Genomic DNA, 26,027 nt, shown 5'->3' on the forward strand with positions numbered 1-26,027 from the left:
TCAATGACGAAATGAACACATCTTATACAATTAGGCTGTGCCTGCTAGCATAGACTCAACAAAAAGTTCATTAATATACAATTGTATATGGGATAATCCAACATCTGCATTTATTAGTTATTGTGACTTAAAGCAAGTCATTTCATCTTTTCAAATCTCAGCTTCCTCATTTGTAAAATAGGGGTTTTGACTTATATATTAGGCTTCCATGACTCAAAATGCAGAAACTCATTTTCACTTTTGATAAAAATATGAGTTGTTAGTATAATAAACCTAGGGTTTTAACTTTAGAACACTTTAGAATTTTTTTAATCTATTTATTTATGCATACAGAACTGGGGTACAGGCCAGAGGTGCAGGGCCAGTGAGAGGATCACCAGAGACAGAGTAGGGAGCAGAACAGGCAGATCGACCAAGTACATTGCTGAGAGGAGCAGCGGGTGGGTCAGGAGAGGTCTGCTGTGCCATGTGTATCACCTCTGGGGTGGGGATTGAACTCATGCTGAAGTGGCTTTAGCTTCTTAGTGCTGTGCTTTAACCTGCTGTGCCACCAGGGAGGGCCCAGAATTTTTTTAAAGATTTATTTATTTATGCATACAAAAGCTGAGGTACAGGCCAGAGGTGCAGGGGGTGAAAGGATTCTCCAGAGACAGCATGGGGAACTGAGATACACTGCTAAGGGGAGCAGCAGGTGAATTAAGAGAGGTCTGCTGTGCCATGTGGGTCACCTCCTGGCTGGGAATCAAACTCGTGCTGCAGACAGCTTCACATTGGTGGGCTTGAACCTGTTGTGCCACCAGGAAGGTTCCAACACTTTAATTTAGGATATATACTTTAGAGGTAAACATATGGTATCTATATTATATAACCCAACAGTTTCCTATTGTGGGGAAAATGACACCCATGTGCTTCACTTCCAGATACTCTTCAGGATAGAGTTCTGCTCTAGTCCATGCATGAATTCATGAGGCTCTAAGGATGGCTGGGGGCAAACTTATGGAGTTATGAAGCTCTGTTCTGGAACATTGCAGAGCAAATAAAGTAAAAAGACATTTAAGTGGTTCTATGAATGTTTCATATTGGAAAACAGTGGTAAAACCCATAGTCCAGTGTGCCAGTGAGAATGTCATATAGTTTTCAATCAGTATTTTGGAAGAAAAGGGAAAACTGAGGTTTGAGCTAAGATTATAGAAGACCCTCTAAATTAACCTGGACAGATTAAGTTGCTTTTATCTGATGATGGTATTGCTTAAAATCATTCTGACTTTTCCCACTTCTGAACAGGGACACTTAAACCCACAGAACATAATGACAGTGCCAATGGCTTTGATATTACTTGTTATCACTATGTATTGTATATCTCAACTATACAGGCCTTGCCTTTCTAGAAAAGTCTTTGGCAATAATGTCTAGGTGAAGTCTAGGGACTGATGTATATTAAAATTAACTTGCGCTGATCAAAAAAGATAAACTTATGCCTTTTGCAGCAACATGGATGGAGCTGGAAGGGATCATGCTTAGTGAAATAAGCCAGAATGAAAAAGAAAAATACTGATGGTTTCACTCATAGCAGGAGCATAAAGGACCAAGGTGGAGAGGGGGAATAATAATAATGAACAACTATATACCAGAGACATTTTATGGGGGTAGAGTGAAGAATGGGGTAGGGGGAAGTACACAGGACTATGGTGATGGCACATGAGTGGTTTGGTGATGGGAAGCCCATGGGGATTACAACTGAGGTGGAAAATGGCACAAAATGATGTAAAAACAAACTACTATCATAATATTAAAAAAAATTAACTTGTGCTGTATTTTATACATGACCAAGTTAATTATTTTGGACAATCTTCACAAAACCATGCAAAAGAAACTGGAATCCAAAGAGTTTAAGGAAATAACTTGCCCAAAATTACTTGGCTAAGCTTGAATAACTGTTTACTAAATTGAATCTTTAAATCATCTATTAAGTACTTATAATTTGTAATCGCTAAGCTTGTAAACAAATACATTAACAAGGCTCTGGATAGCACTTTTCCTTACTTTATACAGTGCTTTGCATTTTATAAAGTACTTTCACCCATATGCCTGTGAGCAATGATTGATGAATTAGAGAGCCAGAGAGTAGGTCATGCGTAAGAAATGATGATATTCTGTAGGAAAATATAAGGACAGTTGAGCTGGATTTAGAATAATTCAATGATCATAGTCATAACATTTGTCACTGTTGAGATAGAGCCCCAAAAGGAAATTACTTTAAAAGGGAAGCTTAAGACAAGGCTTTGCTTGTCTCCTTGAGCTGGAATGTCCTTCTTTTTCTTCTTCCATCTCAGAGCAGTTCATTGTTTTCTTGAAGCTCAGCTCAAAGGCCATCTGCTTTATGAAGCTATCATTGATCCCTGAGTCTGCAATGAATTGCTTCCTTCTGTGTCCCCATAGTTCTGTCTTTATAGCTCTAACATAACATTTATTTCTTCTTCTTTGTAAATAGTTGTTTACTTTATAAAGCTTCTTGAAGGCAGAGGCTAGTTTGTTATTGTATCTCCTGTTATGCCCAGCACAGTGTTCCCAGAGCAAGGAACTCCACAAACACTCAGAGTATTGAACTAACTAAGTAGAGTTAAAGAACTCTACCACTGAGTTAAAGAACTAAATATTCCCAAAGGGTCACCTTCTGGCAAATTCTGCAGGAGGTTACTTTGACATTGGAAATGATGACAAGGGCAGTGGAAAGAAGAAGTGACGTGTTAGAAAAGACTGTTGAAGGACAATAATAAAAAATAAGGAGCTCAGAGTTTCAGAATCCAACCACTAGAAGGATTCTTCATTTCACTGTCATATATAAAGGGGTCACTGTTTACCAGGTGCCGAACTAATTGCTGAATTGCTGGGGACATGGCATGGAGGGTTTTATGCCTCACCTCAAGGAGATTTGAATCCAGTGCAGAAAGCAGACATCTCTATAAAATGAAGTCCTGTGTGTAGAGTAAGGATAAATAAGTGTGACAACGTGCCATTGTCTGTAATCTAAGAAATCTGGTTTTTGAAACTTGCTCTAAAAAGTAGTTTCAGTGAAGAAAAAGGGTTAGGGACTACATGTCTTGGAATACCAATATTATTTTACTACAGGAGTCTCAGTAATAACGTTGCATGCTTAACAGCTCTGGGAATATATATTTCATCATTGAGCAAACCAAGAATATGACAACATTCAGGCTTTCATTTAAGAATGGACTTTACTTCGCAGTCACCACCAGTGGACACAATGGTAATCATGCTCCTGAATACCAGCATTATGGCTGATACTCTCTCAGAAATATCATTTATTCCTTGAAAACTTTCTCACAAAAGTGATCACCAGTATACTTGTTTAACATGTTTCTCCCTGAAAACAAAAAAGGAATCACAAAACAAAAGTAACTGAAATAAAGTAAAAATCAAAATCCTCAGGCAACCATAGATCAAAGACATTCTGTAGGGGAGGAGGAGGGAGAAGGACCAGAACAGGGGTGGGAAGAGCACAAGGGACTGTGGTGATGGTGCTTGGGGGAACTGGTGGTGGGAATTTTATGAGAAAACCATACATTGTACAAAAATGAAGGATGATGTAATGAATATATTTTTAAAAATTAAAAATATATTAAATAATAATAATAAAAAATAGTATCTGAAAGAGAAATATATATATATATTAAATAAAAGACAAAACAAAACGTGTTTCTCCCTGCCTTGATCACAAGCTCTACCAGGTTAGGAGGCATATCCCTCTTACTCATTTTACATCTCTAACTCAGCACCTTGTGCATAATAGGTACTCGATAATTATTTATTAAATTTGCTCAATTATTACTATGTGTTATCTTTGTTATCTCATACCGTAAAAGTCAAATCTCTGCACGATCTACAGCAGCATTTCCTCTGTGGCCCCACCGTGTGCCTCTCATTGCAGGATGCAATGGGCACACCCACAAGGCCAGGTTATAACTGTGAAGTCTGAATAACACACAAAGTCTGTACACACAGTTGGGAAGATCGTGCCATCACTAAATGGCCAACCAAGTGATGGGTGGGGCCAAGATCCAACCCACTCTTCCTGGCTCCGGGCCATGATATAGGGTTACCATTCTGGAAGGAAACAGAACCTCTTTCTATTTCACATGATTAGCCATCTGGATAATGTGACTTGCTGGTTGCCTTAATTGAACATACTGTATCTAGTTATTATGTGAGGGGAGGGGAGAAATATTATATAAATTAAAAAAGGCAGTGGGAACCAGGAGGAATTGTGGTCAAGCTTTCACCCAAAGATCCCAAATATTTTGGTATACAGCAGAAGTACAGTGGCAATTCCCTGGTTTGAGGTAGGAGATACTATGGAGAAATATGACAGCCCAAATAATCCATTTAGGACCAACTATTTCCTTTTCTCATTCTGAAATTTCTCTGACTTCAAAAATCTCTCGAGTCAACAGGTTGAGCCCACTCAGTGTTTTATTATTAAAATGATCTTTTATTTAATTTATGTTCATGTATTTTGTTGACTTTTTTGTTTTTATGAGATGTTAGGATGTTGACAGGCTTGTCTAGTGTGGTTTTTAAAACACTGGTCCATTATAATTGCAGTGCAAATGCTGTTGTATCCATGAATGATTATTTTAATATCAGGTTATTTAGAAAACATTTCATTTACCTTACAAGCACAGTTGTGAAATTATTTTCATTTTAAATACCTGGCTTAGAGTCAGAAGCTCATAAGCAGTTAGTTATTAGATGCCATTAGTAACATTAGCAAAGGCGGACAGTTCGCTAAAAGAAACCAAAACTGCGGACATTCAGAAGATCCCTTCAAAGCAGAAAATGAGGATCAAAATCACTTCAAATTTTCAACAACAGAACTGATAATCACAGTGATAATGATAATGAATATTTATCGAGCCTTGCCTATGCGACAGGCATTGATAAATATATCATTATCTCATTGTTGCTCAGAACAAAGAAGTAAAAGAACTTAAGTTGGAACTTGATTCTTCAAGAACTGTTTGAATCCAAATAGAATATCCCCAGATGTAAACTTTTGTCCAGGTTAGACAAAACCCACTTCAGAACATCTGACTCTATCTGAAACCAATGAGCCTCAGTAATATTAATAGTGGATAGATTGCAAAATGCATGGAATTTAGAGAAATACATGTTTAAGACCCCTTCCTTATCTAGAAAGAACTACTGGTCCTTTTATAGGTGGACAGAAAGCAGTTAAAGCTTACTGTCTCCTCCCCTAAAACAAACCCTATTTGTCTTAAAGACTAAAACGGGTACTGATATACTTACATTGTCAGTCAACATGGAAACTTCCTGACTGTGTTTTTTGTTTGTTTGTTTTTTGAAGATTTATTTGTGCATACAGAGCTGGGGTACAGGCCAGAGGCACAAGGACAGTGAGAGGGTTCACCAGAGACAAAGTGGGGAGCAGAACAGGCCCACTGACTTACTACACTGCTGAGGGGAGCACTGGGCGGTCAGGAGAGGTCTGCCAGGCCACGTGGATCACCTCTGGGGTGGGGATCGAATGCATGCTGACGTGGCTTTAGCTTCTTAGTGCTGTGCTTTAACCTGCTGTGCCACCAGGGAGGGCCCTGACTATGGTTTTAATTGGAAATGGAGACCTGCTCTTGCTGACCAAATTTATTACAGTTGCACATCACCCTCAGGTTTTCATCTAGGAGACAAGTCATCGTGGTGATGGATGAGGCAATATTTATATATCATCTTGCAAAGTAAGCAAGGAGACTTTGAGTTTAAAAGCACTATAAAGCTATTGTTAGAGTCTAGTAATAAAGACAAGGATTTTGGAAAAAATTATATATAGCTAAATATTAAAATAATTTTAAAATTATGATTTTGTATAAGTTGTACATGCCAGAGAACATCTTTCAGTGGTGGCCAGATGCAAGGTGCCACTCTTAAAAATCTGATTCCCTTTGTATAAAGATTAAAATCAAAGAAGTTTTCTTATAGCTCAGTATTCATTACTCCAAATTCCATGTTTCTTCTTGCTGATTCACTATTATCAATATCTACTAGCAATGCACATATAACTTCCAAATGATTTACTATTGAATAATTAAAATAAATATGAGAGGTTAAGAACCAAGTCACTTGTAGCTGCATTAAAAAACCTGAGTAAATTATGATTGGTATGAGAAACCATAAAATAAGTGCCCTGACAGCTAAAAGAGTAAGAGAAAGTTTCTTAAACATTTTTCACTACATAGCCAGAGAACGCATATGAATACACAGAATAAAGTCCAAACAGAGGTGAATCTTATAATCTATTGGTTAGAATGTAACGTAGTATGATTATAATACAACCAATTGGCTCCTGGAGGCACATCTTGGGAAAAAAATGAAATAAAAGGTAGCAAAACTCTTGCTCATATGCACCAAATACAGACAGGTATAGTGGCTTGTAACTTAAAAAAAAAAATGTAGTGGCTTGTAATTAAAAAAAAAAAAAACATAACAAAACAAGCTTCATAAATTCCTACTAGTGAAGGTTATTTATACAATGGAATATAGTTAACATCTTGATATGTGTGAACTAGACTATCAAATGGATGATATAATATAGTGCTACAGAATAGTTATTTCACTATAGTAACAGCTAAAAATATTTCTCCAAATTCCATGCTCCTTCCTGTTGATTCACTATTATAAATATTTATTAGTGGTGCCCATATAACTTCCAAATGATTTACTATTAAATAATTTAAACAAATATGAGAGATTAAGAACCAAGTCACATATAGCTGTATAAAAAAACAAAAACAAAAAAAAATGAGTAAATTATGAACCAAAGCTATATTTTATTTATGGATATACAATCTTTGTATCAAAACATATATAAATACATGGACAAGAAAGAAATAAACTGCTGTTCAATGGTTTGAATCCCTATAATAAGTTCAATGAAGAAAAGCTAATCAGATTTAGGGACTGGATACAGGATATATAACAGAGATTTATTTTAGGTAAGGTGCTCAAATAGGTGCCTGTGAGAAGAATTTTTAGGCACAATACAAGGTGGGAAGAAGCTATGGGAAGATAATGGAATGTGGTCCAAACAACTTAAACCGAAGGGGGAAGAATAGACATTGTTTTATAAGAACATCAAGAAGTTGCAGGTAAAGGGGGCTGAGCAAGATGGAGTGAACAGAATGGAGGTCAGAGAGGTGTGCAGGGAACAGGTACTGTAGGACATCTCAGGTAGAAGGAAGGACTGGGAGAAGCCTTGATGGGACACCAGGAAGGAAACAGAATGAGGACTGATTGACTCAGATTCTTAAAATGTTTTACATGTATATATATCATATACTTGCATTATCTTTGTGAATTGACCATACATTTATATATTACCCTATATTATAACATTATCAAACATACATGGATTTGATAAGAGGGCAAAGGAAGGAAGCCGGAGGGGGGAGTCATTTAGGAGGTGTTGGGTTAAGCTGGTTGGGTCATGATTATCAGCAGCAGAGATGGTTAAAGTGTCTGATTTGGGACACATTTTGAGGTTTAGCCAACAAGACTTGTTTGTGTTATGAGAGATGAAAGTTCAGGCAGATTCCTAGATAATGTATCTTGAGCATCTAGATAAATGTAAGCAGATGTTTAGAGACATGTAAAAGATTATATGCAACCCTGATATAGGGGGAAGAAATCAGGAGTTCCACAAAAGCATGCTAAATTTGAAAGGCCTATTAGATATTCAGGTGGAGACAACATGTGGGTAGTTGCCTATATGGTAACAGTTGTTATTGATATTGTAACAAAAACTCAAAAGCATCTCTAGCTTTCTCAGCACCTCACCCACAAGAATATGATTTTGTTAACTAGCCAATAGTTGTTGACTTATTATTCTGGTTGTAGATGGTGAATACAGTATGTACTCTGCTCTCTATGATTTTTAACAGCTTATTTCCATTTATATGGACACATTAATGGAAAAGAAAGCAGGAAGGGAAACAAAAACTGTTGATTGGCTCCCTTATCCCTGAACGAAGACACTCATCACATAATGTGTATTTCCCACATTCGATAACTCTTGTTTACAGAATCCAATTTTCTGAGGTTATTTCAGATAAAAGGCTTTTTAAATAACAAAATCATTGTATTGTAGCTCATAGTCCAAATCATAAATGTGATTTTTTTAAACAGGTTTTACAATGGTACTATCTCACATTCAACAAATAAAATTAGAGAGGAATTACAGTAGAGTTTAGGAGTGGGACATGCATGTCAGACTGGTTGGCTTTCTAGCCTGTTTTCTCTACTTAGTTGTAATGGTTACTTAACCTCATGTTTTGATCACTTCACTCATTAAATAAGGGTAATGATAGAACTAAAGATTATATGAACCAACAAAAACCCAGTGCTTATACAAGGCATGACTCCATGTAAATTCTCAATATTATCTACAAATAATATTTTCAAAAATATGCCACAAGTTTATTTCAAGAAGTATGCATTGAATAGAGACACATACAAGACCTCCCCCCCCATGGATGTATAAAATCACATAGCACCAAACCCTATCTAGATTATTTTTTTCTATATACATATATATACTTAATGATAGTTTTATTTGTAAGTCAGGCACAATAAGAAATTAATAGCAATAATTAAAAATAAGGTAGATCAATTATAACAATATACTGTAATAAAAGTCAGGTGAATATGGTCTGCCTCTCAAAATGTTTTCTTTCATGTAATATTTTCAGGCCATTGGGTAATTGAAACTACATGCCACAGATAAGGGTGGTGGATACTGTACCAAGAGGTGATCTGTTGTGTTTGGCACAACTAAAGCAATGACCCCACTAATGTAGAGCCAGACAGTAGATGTATGGATGAACATACTCCCTCATATGATATATAAGATTGGTCTTTCTAAACTTCAGAGTCAAAACCCATCACAGTCAATGTCAGATGAACAGACTGTCTATTGGTCCATTTTCTTTGTCATAACACACCCTCAACTGCCATTTCTGCTCACCACATATGTTGGAATCTTCTCTCCCTGATGAGAGCATTGTTTGGAAGAGTATTTGATTTCTTCATTTTATCATTTCCAAGAAGGAAAGGAAGAAAGAGCAAAGAAATGAAAAGTTACATGTGAGGGTGAACATTAATCGTTCAGACATGGCCTGATGATATCAGCTACTGGATTTCTCAATGGACACCAAGATTCTAGAAAAAATAAAAGGGGGGGAGGAATTCTTTATTTCTTTGTACTGAAGCATTATCCAGTACCATTCTTCATTTAATATTTTAGAAGTCAGCTTCAAAGTAGGTCAAAGACTGAAACCAATTCTGATTTATTCTTCAGCTCACATCTTTAATTTTCATGGAACTGGTGTCATGTTAATCTATCTATTCCCAGCAAAAGGAAAAGAAACTTACAACCTGGCAATCTCAGTAAGTTCTTTTCCAATATTATGCATGTGAAACAACTTTCATCATATTCGTCTTAGATAAGAAGAAAAATATTGAAGTCTAAAAATAGTACATGAAATACTAGTCTGTCCATTGGTTTATTGAATTGAAACCCAAACAGATTCTACACCAGTTGTTTTATACAAAGAATATGTTTCCGATGTTAATGTTTCCAAGAGGATTACTTCCAAGCCAAAAAAGGGACACTTTACTTAGGGTAAGTGACAAATTTTCAAAGTTCTTGGACAGGAAAAAAGACTCTGGGGACCCAGAGATAGAGCCTTCCTAGCCTTGAGATGAAGACTATTAGACACCAAAGTCTGGTGCATGAAAAGGTAAATTTTCCACAAGATGAAAGGTCTAAAAAAGCCTCTAACCTAAGATCTGTTTTGAAAGAAGGGGTATTCACAACTTTTAAGCTGATCAACTGTCAAAAATAGTGTCTGTTTAAAAGATCCAAATAGAGATATAATTTCAAAAGTATATACAAAATGTATAGGCATACATTGCTGACTACACCATAAAAGTTAAAAAGGGCAAAAAGCACAATGGTGTTATACTACAATAAATAGGAGTAGGAGAAATTTGAGTAGCTAAGGAGTATATATTTAAACATCCTTCTTATCAGTAAGTAAATAAATATGCCTTTAAAAAATGAAATGCCATTTTCACCTTCCAATATGTGTATGTATGGGTATCAAATAAAAAAAAAATCACCTTAGTGGGAAAGTTGGTAATAGTAAAAACAAGGTTTACTTTAACACTATCTTTTTATTTAGTAAACAACATATTTTCATTCATGTGCTTAGGTCTCCTATTAAAAAGCCAATTAAAAATATAATGCCCAGTACAGATGTGGATCTAGTTCCTAACACATTTTCATAAATCCTATAGTGGTACAAATTAGCTATTTTTCTAGAAGACAATTTGACACTACTCATGATCCTTAAAATACAAGAACCAAGCATGCTAACTGCCTATAATTAGAAGGCTGATTAAAGAAAAGATCCATATGGCCGAACACTACATAGAAGTATATATCAAAGATGCTGAATTTTTTATAAAAGAACTTACACAAAGATGGTTATAGAATTTCCCCGTGTATGCAAGTTTCAAAACAATGGTGCATATCAATGGCAGCTCACAATGTATGGTATTCAATTGTCTCTTAATGAAGAAAATATATATCAGAGGGCATAGCACTCAGAAGGGATGAAGACTGTTTAGTGAAGATTTATTTTGAATGTGTGTGTGGAGAAAGGCGTGTTTACTGAGTTCCAATGCAAAATGTATTTTTCACTGCAGATCAATTTGAAGCAAGTTTTCAAAGCCACGGGGATAGGTTATAAGGTGCAATTTGCTCACCTTCAGCTCTGGCTCCCAAAGAGGACTCTGACTTACTCTCTACCATGCGGCTACCACTGAAGATTACACAAAGAAAGCAGGGTCCAGAGAGAAGGGCTCATCTAAGTCCTGACTCCAGTCCCATGTCTCCTTGCCCATGACTTACATAGAAAATGTCCATTCCACTCAGTAATGATTGCATCCTTGGGAACACAGGAAGAGAGCCCTACTCTTCAGCTTCAACTAGCCACAACACAATAAGCTCAACATTTCTGAAACGTAAGCATTTAATATGGGAGGTTTTGCACATGGAATAAGACTATGTTTAATAAACAAGACACTACTTACATGTGCTCATAAAATCATTAAAACCAATAGAGGGAAAAAAGCAATACTAAGAAGTCATTAAAATGGGAATACTTAAATAAAATATTGTATATCCAAATAATAAAATATAGCTATCAAATTCACCTTCTCTAACAATATATAACAATGTAAGGAATTGCTAAAAACATAGCAGTACATGAAAACCTGGATGTGACGTAATATTCCAGGTTTATAAAACAATATACATGCATATACACACACACACACATATTGTGTAAGAGATGTAAGAAATATGGCAAAATGATTTCAATGTTGTGTTAGGTTTTGTTTTGCATTTACAAATTTCTTTATTTGGAAAAAATATTTTTAAGGAATATTTTTAAGACATGGAAAAAGTCCCCGATCGATAATTTCAAGCATCAGAGCTCAGAGTAGATTTTGTTTCTTCCATGTCTCTTTGAGAGCATTATCATAGGTGCACAGTGCGGTAGCTAAAATTTTCAAGTGGTCTCTTAAATCACAGAGGAAACAACAAATGACAGCACTCTAATTAAAGTTTTCAAAAACCAGAAAAGACTCTGGAAACTCAAATGGTCAATTAATCAGTTAAAAACATGCTACTATTTATTTGTTGTCTAGGAGGTTGTTAAATGCAATGAGGTAGAAAAGCACATAATATATACTTCGTTCAGTTTCTCCTCTGCATCAGAGCACTCAGGGGTTTCACCCACATATCATCTCATTTAATCAATAGTCAGACCACAATGACTATGTGACACGCATGTACATATGTGGGTATAAACCATTATGTTGTAATAAAGTGCTAAATGGCAGAGTACAGTAAAACACCTGGGCAGGGCTATCACATATGTTTTACATACATGCATTACACACATATGTATGATACATCAACATATGTATGGCAGATGTTGTGTGTGCACGTTCCCAGATTTTAAAAATCAGGTAAGTAATGTGTGTATGTATAATTAAGATACACACATTTCTGTTATAGCAGAAATTGGCAAAAAGTATATAAGGAAAATCAATTTGAGCTAGACCTTGGAGGGTAAGCAGGATTAGGATAAATGAAAAGACATACATACTACTCCAAGCAAAACAAATGTCTTATGCTTGGCCTGGCAGAGGACGCACATGAGAGGAGGGACTTTCATCTGCTAAGCTGGTCCTCAAAATGCCAGGATGAGGATACCAGTCTAAGAGCCGTGTAGAGTTCCAAAGCTAAGCAGAGCAATAAACACTACCTCTAAATAATGTCTGAGACTATGGCTATAAGACCCCAAAACAATCCAGACCAGACAAGCTATGACATTTTAAGGCATAACTTTCCAAATGTAGCCAATGATGCTTCTTTAGATTGCAAGCAGACAAGGTCACCTCTGGGAGGACCAAAGCGGGTAACTCAAAGTGGTCCACTGTAAATATGGCAGTTATTTCTTTGAAGTGCCCTGTTTCATCTCTAGAAATCTTGCATTTGTGTATGTAGTGAAGTATTTCTCCTAATATTGGTGTAAATTGGAGCTCCAGGCACATGAGCTATACTTATCCTACTCAGCATATTCTAACATCTATGTTTAGAAACATGTGTGTGTATAGCACCTATATACATATACACACACACACACACACACACATACTATGCCTTACTCATCAGGCTCTGTGATTTTTTTGTTACTATTCTATCCTACCAGGTACAAGAAGTCACTTAAACATTTAGCAAACCACTAGACTGACATTTAAATACTGTACCAGTAAAGATTATGTCAGGGTTGGCTGGCTCCACCCAGAATTTTTCTTATCATTTTACTGCTTAGCCTGGTTACCAAAACAATATTTTCCTGGTGGTCCTTTGATATGTAACAAAATAACTCTTACCTTCAAACTGTGAATATTGTGGTTAATTCTCTACTCCCCAGTTTTCTAGAAATATCCTTCTTCATATTAATTTTGCATACAACTCCTCCTTACTGCCTTTAGAGACGGAGGCCCAGTGTGAAATGATTTTGGCTCCAAGCCACCCCTAGCTTTTGCATATGCTAAAGACCCTATTCATTTCACTCTGCATACAGTTGTCTGGAATAATATCAGTTAAACATCACCCAACAGAGACAAGGGCACTTAGCTGTGAACAATGCATTATAAGGTGGTTTTAGGATTGGTGAACCCTGCCATAATCTTTACCAGTTTGCTCGCAAGGTCTCCCCATAAACCGTGCATGCTACCCAGAACAGTTTAAACACAAATCCATTAGTCCTTTTCCATTCAAGATCCCAATCCCTAATCCCATGAAGATAATGAAGAGTCTTTAGGAGAGTAATGGGAAATAAACTGTATACCTCCTGATTTAGAAATCAGGTAGTGGGACTTCTGACTTGGATGCAATAGAGAATAAGGAGTTATTGTAGCCCCTCAACAAGGAAATACTTGATAGAGCAGAAAGATTCATCTTCATGGAACTTAATTCATAACAAACACAAATTACACTTTTCTAAGAAATAAGTCTAAATATTGAACTAATAACAATGTAGTGTTCCTAATCAAGAAACCAAAGGTTTAAAAAAATTCCATTCTGTCATAATTAAGGGGTAAATCAGATCAAATGAAAGATGTCACTGTTATTAAAACTTCATTTATTGAATTATGTTTCATGTGAATGGAGTGTATTTTTAAGATTATTCTACTATTACATAAGTCAATGTCATTTCCAGTTTTGGCAAATTTGACAGTAATGCCTTGTCATTGAAAATGTAACTGAGCTTATTAAATTAATTTCTCAAAGGCCACCTGGTATGTGTCAGATGGCAACCTGAACCGATGTCATACCAGAAATTTAAGTTGTAGGTAGCTTTACAAAGCAGCTTCTCACTCTCTCCTGATATGACTCATATGTGTTAGCCTCACACATAGGAAATAAAAGCCCTACCGGAAAAAAAAAAATTCCAAAACATGGGTTTTCTATTACTTTATAAATTGTGCTTGAACCTAATGAAATGTACTCTATCCACAATACTTGCAATAATTAATCTTTTTTCTTCATAGGGGTCTATCCAGAAATAGCACAATATGGAGTGATCATTAATAGACCTGTTTTGGTGCTTGAATAAACCTCATCAAGAATACAAGCACCCATTAGTCAATTTCCTAGAGAAAATCCATTTTCATTTCAAAATCTGACATAGTCTTTAGGAAAACTATGCATTTTCTTTAATTATTTCAGTAAACACAATGAGGGTATTGCTAACTACAGAGTAGTTTGTTTTTCCCTTTTTTTAGTAATATGAGTCTACTTGGAATTAAAGGCATGGCACATTAATGATGCCGGAAGTCTCCAAGGGAAACATTTAACGTCCACCTCATAATATTATGCCCAAATTACATGCACAGAACTTTTTAATAATCTTTGTTTCCTAATTTAGTTTTGATTGGCTCTGAAATCCACAGCCTCACTCAAGGGCTCACATTTCTACAGTCATCAGCACTTCTGTGCCATAAATCGTACAAATGCACATGAGTTCTTCTGTCTGTAGACTCCCTTTCAAAGCTTCTGTTGAACTTATCCAGAAAATTAGCTGCAGGCTGGAGATAACTGCAGATAATTTTGCCATTTTTAAGCCACTGAGGTGATGCATGGAGCTATGACAGCTAAGTTTGTCTAAATACAAAGATCAAGTCATCGCTTTGTGTTGTCACATCAGCTTTACATACAGGTTCAGATCCTCCTATTTGTTCTTTATGCAAATTGAAACAAATTGAAGGTCCTAGCTGATCTGTGTTTATCTGACAGAGCTGTGCTTCCTGAAGCTTTTATGTGGCTAAAAGAAGGGACTTCATCGATACTAACATATTATCCCAACCTAAAATAAATTAGTTAAAGATATTCTACTCTTTAGATTTATATCCTGTAACAGAGATACTTTTAGCTATGAACAACTGAAAAGGAATATGTTAAATTAAAAAAAAAAAGCTATGTGGTCTCAACACACACAACACATAAGTATACATGTACATATATGTAAAATAAAATAATTATGTATTATGTATCGCCCCAAGTCTACTTTCTGTAAATAGAAATAGCAGAATTCTAAAAGCTGAAACTGTTAATATACAAAGATTTAGATTTAGATGTTAAAGAATTATGAAATAGGTCATTCATATTAACAAGCAGAAATCTATTGCTGAAAGGGAATTCTTTGGTTGTTTCTTGACCTAAACTCTCACTCTAAATGCAGCACTCACAGATGGCAGGTAACAATGGAGTAAATGCACAAAGCAGCCACACAAACTCCAAGCATTACTGGCAAACTTCAACTTTATATAAAATAAATTGACTGTAGGAATTATGGGGTGTTTTTCTGGCCAGCTGTCCCCATGGTGCTCAGAATTGCTAGAGTCATATAATGAGCGTATCACTGGCTGAGCAGGTGATTGCTAAAACCATTTGCAGCAAACATTTACATATAAGGGCTAAGTAGTGGTGGCGCTTATGTGGCAGCCACCCTGATGTAATGGGCCATAACAACTCTGAGGGAGCAGGTAGCGATGGCGTGTCAAGGAGCAGAGACTGCGAAAGTCGTAACACAAATGACTATGGGTTCCCATTAGACCCTGGGCTAAGGAGCACCTAAACAGGTCTAATATGACAGCACCCTGAGACAGCTTTACAGCCTTGTCAGGAATGCTTAGACTAAAGAGCTTTATGGACAACCCCAAATGTCAGAGAAGAAATGGTACTATATTAGTCCACCACCATTGACTTAATATACACCATGCATACAAACAGAGCCAAAGTAAGCATGAAAAAGATAGATTATTAGAAGCCAGGTCATTCACATGCATATTAAAAAGGTCAAATGAAGCATGGACAGGTAACATTTCACAAATTCACTCTCAAAACAATTCTGCTCGATAACACACACACACCCAGCAAGGCTCCTAAATATATGAATCATAACAAGATGAAGCATTTTGAAAGACTGCCTTATAGAGTTTCATATAAACGCACAAGTATACGTGTGACCATACTTGAAACATTGAGGAATTCCATTTTAATTGCTTTTTTTCTTTTGGGGTCTAACATCACTGAGCCAGAGGACTGTAGGAAGAGGTTTCAGGAACTTTAGACCATGCCTCTGTAAAAAGAGCCGTAAGATGTTCTGTAAGGTGCCTTTTCCCACTCCTGATGGGTGAAAGACATGCTGAGGTTGCCCATAAAGCTTTCAGTGTACAGACAGGGACAATGCTCAGTCTGCATTCTCCCGCCAGAGGCTGAGATCAGAGAAGTTGCACATGCAAATCATACCCCAAACATACCATCCAGAGCCACGGCAAGTGGGCACAGCGCTCTAAACAGAATACTTCTATTTTACTTAAATCCATAAATTATTAAACAATTCCAGAAAGGCTTATTGCTAGCAATGGCACGCAAACCAATACACAGAACTAGGCTGTTCTTAATAACATGAAGATGTGGCCCAGAACTCAGCCTCTGATATAAGGCATGGAAGATTGCACGTCCTATCGTCTGAACAGCAATTTCACCACAGATTTGCAATGTGATCTTAAATTTGACCTTTTACGAGAAATCATTAAAGACCTTCTATAAAAGCACCAAAGTCCTTGCTCTTTTACAGATTCATGATAGTTCTGCTAATGTGTTTGTTTAATGCCTCTTCTGGAAGTCTCTGATCTCTACAACACTTCTTTGCAAAACACATACCTGTTTCCCAGAGAGACGGGTTCTCTTTTTGAAATATTTAGTCTTTCAGGGCACTTTCGTCATAGTGACACCTAATAGCCAAACTCTTTTTCTCACTCTCCACAAAATCAGGTTTAGACTATAATTCAAACCAGTCCCCAAAGGCACTTCTGAAAAATGGCAAGCCCTTTGCTTTTAGGTGAATACACTCTTTATCGCTCAAAATTGTTTCCTGTTAGAAAACCTTTCTTCAGAGCTCAGTGGAAGATGATCTTATGTTAATTTAACTCACCAGGGACTGCGAATAGATGCTACTTTGATTAATAGTTTCACTATCCTGAAAATGCCAGGCCAAGTTCAAGATAATAAAGTCAGGTAAGAATACTATTAAAATCTGCCATACGATTATATGTATTACGTGAAGAAAAATGGGATCACAGGTCCTGAATCAAATACACACCACTTATAATAAATTTTTTTTAAATGACATAAACCAAATGAACACCCTGTCTGAATACTTTAGCACACTGACTTACATCATTTTAATCACCAAAGTCTTTACCAATACCTTATAGGAATATTTTCAGCAATGTCCTCTGTGAAAATTCAACATGTCACTCCTTTTCACATAGCATTTCATTTTCTACCCAGGAAAAAACTTATATATACCAAGAAACTATAAATTCTATAAATTTGCTTATCAAAAGCATATTTTTTAAAGGTGTATGTCCCACCTCATCGCTTTTCAACAAATGTTTCGATATTCTTACAGTCATCTTTAAAATACCTACAGGAAACCTCAGTCCTCAGCCCTGGAAAATAAGGGGCTACTTGAGTCAACAAGAGATGCTTTTGGAAAAGATCACAAGATAAGTTTGCTATTTTTAAGCCATGGGTGTGCTACATGGAAATGTGACAGCTAAGTTTGTTTAAACACAAAGAACAAATCACTGCTTTGTGTTTGTAACTTCAGCTCCCCACACAGGTGAGGCCCTCTTGTTTGCTCTTGATGCAAAATGAAATTGAAATGGGTCTTTAACCTAGGATTTCCAAATCACTGTGGTTTCCTGATGAGGAAAACCATGATATCTAATCAAGCTTTGAACTATGGGACTTGGGCTTGACCTTACCTATCTGTATGTGAAGAATCTTTTGTGATGTTGGAGTTGATTTCTGATGGATTTTGTCTTTACCGTAACACATAATGCCTAATCATATTCCCAATCTCCAACCTGAAGTCTAAACTTCAGCTGTTTTTTTTTTTCCTTTTATCATTTACATACCGCACACACCTCTCTCAGTGAAACCTTTGCTTTGCAAAAAAAGCAGCAGGTACCTCTCAGAACACTGATCACACTGCATACTGTCATCCACTCCATGGAGGATGAAGCTAACCTCTTAGCATAAACCTGCCACCTGCAGACACAGATCGCTGCACGAGTGAAGTCCTTAAGCTCATACCACTCGGATGCATATATGAATGAATGCGACATGCCCCACTTCAAGTGAAATATTCAATTACAAAGGTTGTCTCACCATTGCACAGAAAGTCTCAGGAGGGTCTCCACAGGTAATGTCTGGGGGATCCAGTTTCACTTTCAGGTACCTGGTCATGTCTGTGGATTCCGGCTGACAGGCCATGTAATCCCAAACTTTCCCTTCTTCTGTGTAAATTTGAGTCTTACACACGTCATAATGTCCCCACACCAGAGGGTAGGGCTGCATCACCGAGGACACTGTGACCCAGAGGGCATGAATGGATAGGAATCTTGACAAATACATCTCTAATTTCTTGGCAATCTTCGTAGATGCTGAAGCAGGGTTTGCTTATCTGAGAGCTACGTTGATTTTATTTGTACATATATGTCTTTAGGTAGGTAGATCAGTGTATCAAGAGAGAGTAAAAGAAATAGGATGAGCCCTCAAAGCAGGTTCCAAAACTAAAAGGGAAGGGATAGGCAGCGTGTGCCTTTTGGTACGTCAAGGACTTTGGTAGAAGCCGAACATGCTTCTTGGGTGTGAGGCAGTGACAACAACTTGTAGCTTTTTCATTGTCCTAGAACATGTCTAATCGACTGGAGTCTAGTTTGGATTTTGCAAAAGGTGTCCAGCAATGGGTAACGATGTAGCAAAGTGATGGCTCTCCCCTTGTACATCGGATAACCTCAGGTGACCCTCGATGTTCACAGTTCACAGGAGATCACAGCAAGGACATATCAGCCTCCGAAGCAAAAGGGTGAGTGTCTGTAGCCCAGTGTCTGTTTGCCATCAATCATTTTTTTTCTTCTGACACCGACACCCTTTTAGAAACAATAAGAGTAAGAGTTATTGTCCCAGAATCAATGCATTAGAAAATGTATGATATGTTGACATTTGGGAGATTTGGTGCAATAAAAAGCAAATTGGTGTAATAAGGATAACCTTTACTCAGCTGCTTTGCAAGGATGAGCAAACCACAGAAATCATTCACATTGGGAAGAATTTTGATAGGAAGGATTTAACTCTTCCATACCAAAGACAGATGCATGTGGTAACCAGTAAGTTACTGGTTTTGGTTTCAAAAGTTAGACTTCTGGGCCCTATCTGGAGGTGCAGTGGGTTAAAGCACAGCACTAAGAGGCTAAAACCACTTCAGCATGAGTTCGATCCCCGCCCCCACATGGTGATCCACATGGCATAGCAGACCTCTCCTGACCTGCCCGCTGCTCTCCTCAGCAGTGTACTTTATCAATCAGCCTGTTCTGCTCCCCACTCTGCCTCTGGTGAATCCTTTCACTGCCCCTGCACCTCTTGGCCTGTACCCCAGTTCTGTGTTCACAAATAAATCTTAAAAAAAAAAAAGTTAGACTTCCCTCTTGACAAAACTGAGAATAAGCAACTAGATTTAAAGATTCTCGTGTAGGGCGGTCTAGGAAATCTTCCATGAGAACGATAAGGAACCGACTGCTTTTATTCCAATGACAAAGAGAAGTGACAAATACTTAAATGCTTTTGCCTTTTGCCAAAAAACCCTAAACACCTCCAAGTTCCTTGTACAGTTCTTAGTTTGTGTTAGCAAGAGTGAAAATTGGCATTTTTGTCACAAGCCTGCCCCTTTGGGTTTACTCATTATATTTGGAAAATTTAGCATCTTTTATTTAGTTGCATTTAGTGATAAAGATAACATGGCTTTCTCAAAAATAGTAAAAAATAAAGCCAAAGAAGCAAATTTTCCTTTTATAAGAATTTTCTATTTTCTTACATCTTTTTATAGCCATTACATCTGCATTTGCAGTTACTTTCTGTAACAGAAGAAGCAAATTTGTCCCAAAGGCAAATATTATACACTGCTTTAAAACTAAAAGCTCTGTAGTAAAACGCACAATTTAAAATGCACATATAAAAATAGTGGCAGGTGAATTAACAGGCCATGAAGCAGAATAATATGGCATGAATTCTAAGATAAAATAAAAATTACTGTTTAAAAGTCCTTTTGTTTAAATGATAATGTGCTACATAACTATGGGTTCTAGCCACTGGTATGTTGGACTGTTAACTTTTCTCTTTAGAGATCACTGTCTAAATCCACACAATATAAAAAGTCCAGGTGCTAAGAAAAAGTGTACGTGCTTAAATAGTTGGTTCACACTGTCATAGTTCCAATAATTGTTTTTTAAAAACCTGAAAATGACAATAAATCCTACAGTTCTAGGCAATCCCATTATAGGTCCTTCTATTTATATTAAGAAGTTTAAATATGGAAGTTCACTATCTTCAAACAATCTTATAAAAGGAATTCACTAGATTTAAATAATGCACCATCTTAAAATGAACTAAGCCACAGAGACTATAAAATGCCAACAGATGGTTGAATTGTGTTTCCATAGCAAAGTAATTTATAATAATTGCTTTATGGATGCAAGTGCAATTTTCATTATATTCAATTCATAAAATGTTATCATACAACTGCAATTTGTGATATTTTCTATTAGGAAAAGTGTTGAATATTTGAGTTCCTATGAAGCAATAATTAACAGTTTGTCTAAACATGTATAAACTACAGATTTGAATCTGCCTCTTCTTTATAGCATAAAGAATATACTGTGTTGAGCACATTTTGAAATCTTAAATTAAAAAGAAAAAGCATCACACAGAAGCATGTGTTGTGGCTACTCTAGCTTACTGCTTTTTTCAGTTTCATTAATGATTTTGGTATTTTCAGAAACATCCAGCACTTTGACAATTAATAATCTGAAAAAGTATTAAAATAATACAAATTCTTTTACTAGATGCATTTTCCAATTATATTTATGAAAAGAACAAACACTTTCTTGGGGGAGGGATAAGTGGGTATTAAAGCTGAAGTATTAGCCCAGAAATTACTAACTTCAGTTCTTGGTTTCATTTACATAGCAAGTTCTTTCTGGAGAACAATATAATCTTGAAGACCTAGAAGAGATTGCTTTGAGTTTGAACTGAATATGCAATATGAATTAATTTTTAATATATTTTAAAAACAGGAACTTAAGTGTATATCTGAATACTCGTTGAGATTAACCATCACATTTATTAACCAGTAAATGTCAGCACCTAATCCATTCATTCTTGATAACTTTGTTTTCATCCATGTTTTGCCTTATTGCATTCACAAAATAAAGGGTGACGGTGTGTGTGAGAGAAAATTTTATAAGCTGAGGAAATGTATGTGAACCTGTTACTATTCCTGGACTAACAGTGGTCCCAATATAACAAATTCTCATTAACGTATACCAGAATATTATGATGGTCATTACACAGAATTATGGACTACACCATTGATTGAATTTAGGAAACTGACAAGGGAAAATGCCGAGGAGGGCAAGATATTTGAATATTAGGCAGTTGCAAGGCCACGCGACAGACATTCTTGACAAAAAGGAGCCAATTATAGCTTAAATTTCTGGCACATAACCAGTTGTGATTAATAGTTTTCCATTACATTACAGACATATTATTAATGTATTAAAAATGTCAAGCTTTGGCAGCAGTAATATGGCATGGCTCAGTTAGTCTGCAGAATTTACATTTAATGAGCTCCCATTGACACAGAAAAAGGTATTGACCAGGGCATATTACAGATCAGGAGCGGAGGGTCACTAAGCTGTTCTTTAAAAAGTGTTTGATTTTATTCTAACTTTCATGTTTGTAGGTCATCTAGTATGTATCCTTCAGATGAGGGCCTCCTTGATGCCCCGGGCCATGCACACTTCAAAGAAAATCTTAATTTAAAGTGAATAAGAAATTATACCTAAGAACTTCCATACCACACAGTGGGAAGGAAGCCTCTTTCAAAATCAGGTATTTTTGCATTAAAACGTAGTTTCAGAGTTTTCTAAATAAATAAAGTAATATAAATAAATACAGAACATTATTTTCCGCTTCACCTCTATTCCCTGGTGGTATGGGTAACCATCTGGCTGTGTTTTCAGCCAGATTAAAAATCATCAATAGTTTCTTAAAAGCTAGGTCATCCCAGCTAGACAGCCAATTATAAAAAGGGTAGTCAATGACATATTTGGGGATTTAAGATACTAAGCCAATTCCTTCCGACCAGTAACTGAACTGACTGCCAAGTAATGTGGGATTTGACTTTTGTCTCAGAACAGTTCTGCATCCCTCAAATGTGAGTAGCTTTAGAAGGGGCCAGGCAAGCTCAAGTTCTAACTCTTGATTTTGCAAACCATGGGAACTCACTGCAATTAAATAACGCTATCAACCAACCTGTGCACTGAAGTCCCGGAAAGTAATCTTTGATAAAAATACCCTCTAATATGCTGTATATCAAATAGATCTCTGATGAGCAGACATATTTGTACAGCCAATGTAAAAATATAAAGTTATGTCATGCCCTCAAGTTGATAGATGTCATTGACCTAGACTGAAAAGAGCTATTATCAAATGGCTCTGTATACACGGATCATCTTTTTCCAGGATTCTGTAGTTCAAGCCCCTTCTACCTTGTATTAACTTTGCAGAAGGGATTTTGTTGGCCTTTCTTCTCTCTCATCAAGAAAGCAGGCACCCAAAACATGCCATGAAATAATGATTACAATTATAGACAAACATATTCCCAAAACAATCGCCAATTTTATCAACTGAGAGGAAAATATTGACAGTCAAGACACTAGCTGTAGTTGGCTTTCGGCTTTCACTTTATTATATAATCTCACTAGGAGGAGGGTGTGGTGGTACTAGGCTATTTATTCCATAAATATTCAGCTTTTCAGGGGTACCTGAAATAGACAATTATTGACTCATTCCTCATAGACATTAAGGATTTTATAAATATGCATGTGTTTGAATGCGAAGAAACAAAAAGAACACTGACTATAATCACATCCCATCGAGTGAAAAATATAAAAAGATATATACAAATTCAAAATCAGTAGCTTCCAACACTGTCATCATGACATTAACTCTACATTAACATGCATGTTGATTGTTCTTTGCATTTTTTTGTTGTGATGAAGCATTTTCTAGTCTTCTTAATGGGAAACATTTACTCCTGTTCTTTTGTTAACTGTCTCTCTGAAAACATAAGGAATGGAGATGTACTGCAACATTAGTGGCTTATTTTACTCTTACTTGATGGGATATTATGAGAACTGCCTATCATAAGACCTTAATAAAACTAAATAGCAGGTCTTACTATTTTGAAAGAGCTGTTTTCATTAAGAGAAGAATGACTAAAGAAATCAGAGAATTGTATTTTGCAGTATGTTTGAGGGTGGGATAACACATAAAATTATTTCAGAATCAGTTAAGTCTAGAAGTCTGGTGTTTCACTGCCATGAACAATAAATCTTCATTCTCATGTAGAGAAGTTCAGAGATCCAAGGTTTCACAGACATATTTTAAAAAATCTACACCCATCTGAAGTTTTTTTTTAACACAACTCTGGATTCTCAAAATAAAATTATTTTTAAGTATGTTAAATATTTTACTGTCCTATTATATAATTCATACATATTTTTCTGTTAAAATATAATTGATTTTCTGAGTTGTAGGAATTTTTCTTTCTTTCCAAAAGACTTGGTATTTTCATTAATTCAAAGTCTGTCTCCAAAACTTTATAATACTTAGAGAACAAACTAAATGTGCAATCGCTTACTTTCAATGATTAATGTTGTCTGACTTGTTCCACAATAATCATGGAAGCAAAGACAGGTGTTATACCAATTACAAATACACAAAGTGAAACTGTAAAATACATGTACCTCCTTTTGAAAAAAACTAACCTGGATCATTTTAATGCAGATTCTTATTAAACTCTATCTTATTAAACTCTAAAAGAAAAATTTTAATAGAAAAAAAAAGCTGTTGTGCAAGTAAACTATTTACTTTTAAAATTTCAAGACTATCTTTTTAAAGTTTCACTAATATTTAAACTTTAAATGGGAAGCAAGACCAAATTAATAGACAGATAAACTTCTGAATGACCTCATGTTGGTCTTCAGTGATCAATGATATCCAGGAAGCAAAAGGAATATATCCCTGATATATGCAAGCTGGAACAACATGACATGTAAAAACACTTGATGCATTTTTTTCCTTTGCATCCTGATCCACGTGCAATAATCCAAATTTTATCTTAGTGAAAAACTGAAAGTTGTTTATCTTCCAAAATAATCTTGGGCAGTTATTGAGCTACATTTTCTTTGCCAAAGAAAAGGGGGTAGGAGTATAAAGCACTCAAAGTGACACAGTTCAAAATAGTTAATGAAGTCTGGAATTGTTAATGCAGGTTAGAAATCCCCTCAAGGAATCCACAAATCAGAAAACCTTGCCCCTCCTCTGAAAAGGGGAATTTCTGGGAAACTTTTTCTAGCAAGCTCACCAGTAAGTATACTTAAATATGATTTTGTTGGAAGACTTTAATTAATGCTTATACTTTTTTTTTCCATTTCTGCAAGATAAGAAAACTTTCAGTATTTTCAATCATAAAATGGGGCCTTATTTCTAGAGCAAACTACTGCCAGATACACCATATGTTTAGTAGAATTCTGAATCTTACTCAGAATGTTCCAAAAGACTGACAAACTGTTATGTTAAAGAGTGGTTTCATTACCAAAACCTGGGGAAGATGAAGAATGGGGACGGGGGTGGGAAAACAAAACCCTCTCTCTCCCCTTTAACAATCTAAACCCGATGCGATAATGGGAATGCAGCCTCTGACTTTGCTAAATAAAGTTGCTTTTAAAATCCCCGCTCTGAATGTGCCTCCTTGCCCTGCAAAATGACAAGCTCCTAAGTGATTTCAGCGAGAGGCTGGGGGGAAAAAAGGTCCCCGGTGAGGTTATTAAAATAAGCAGTAGAGGGCGCAGTTTCTTTTTTTATCTAAGTTTTCCCGTGCATGAATCACTTAATTGGTTATTTTGGGCCCAATAACATTCAGTATTATTTGCATTATATATAGGTATCCACAGATCCATCCAGGAGAGAAATTCGATGTTCCTATCACAATCTATGTACTGATTAATTGTAATGCCAGTAAAAATTCTGAGGAAATATTCCCAACAGCATTCCTACACCGAGTCTTTCCCTCTCAATCTTCTGGTCTCCCCTGCTGCACAACCTGGGATAGTAAAGCTCTAATCTCGCACCCATACGGGAGAATAAAAGCAGGGAACTTCAAACGCTCTTAGTATTTCCACCGGCCCCAACAGGCCGGCCACAGGGCAAGTTTCCCCTACACCTCAGACCCCAAAGCAGAGCCACTCGGCAGAAAAAAAGGCAAAACAGGGACCCTCCCTCCCGTGCGTGGTGTGTGGCCAAGTGTGTGAGGGGGTTTGAGGGGCGCCGCCCGCGCCCGGCAGTCGGTCCACTGAGGCGCCCCCCGCGCCAACGCCCCGGCTCTGGCTGCCACACACGCGGAGCCCTCCGGGCGCACCCTGGGAAGACCCGCGTGTGGGTGTGAGCGTGTGCGGGCTGTGCGCACCGAGGCTCCGCGCGCTGCCTCCTCACGGCGCTTCACAAAGTTCCTCGCCCACCCAGCACCTTCCCTCCCGCCTGTGGATTGCGCCTGGAGGGGGAGCGCCGAGGGAGGCCCGGGGAAGAGGGGCCCGGACGAGCCGCGCGGGCGCGGGCAGGGGACGCCGGCCGCACTTACCGGGTGGTCCGAGCGCCCGAG

General features: G+C 36.9%; 1 protein-coding gene across 4 annotated transcripts in view; it reads right to left on the reverse strand.

The window, feature by feature from the left end:
* The window catches only part of NTNG1 (netrin G1), a 303,066-nt gene that overhangs the window by 275,672 nt on the left and 1,367 nt on the right, over positions 1–26,027 (reverse strand). For 3 of the 4 annotated variants that reach the window (XM_012730151.1, XM_012730152.1, XM_004689715.2), the window contains exon 2: positions 18,416–19,179. In XM_012730151.1, coding sequence (XP_012585605.1) covers positions 18,416–18,661 — 246 coding nt within the window. In that variant the 5' untranslated portion in view covers positions 18,662–19,179. Of the gene's footprint in view, positions 1–18,415; positions 19,180–26,006 lie in introns of all 4 variants that reach the window. The other variant, XM_012730150.1, reaches the window with a different exon arrangement.

Source organism: Condylura cristata, unplaced genomic scaffold (assembly GCF_000260355.1).
Source record: "Condylura cristata isolate star-nosed mole 26May11 unplaced genomic scaffold, ConCri1.0 scaffold00026, whole genome shotgun sequence".
In the NCBI taxonomy this organism is placed as follows: domain Eukaryota; kingdom Metazoa; phylum Chordata; class Mammalia; order Eulipotyphla; family Talpidae; genus Condylura; species Condylura cristata.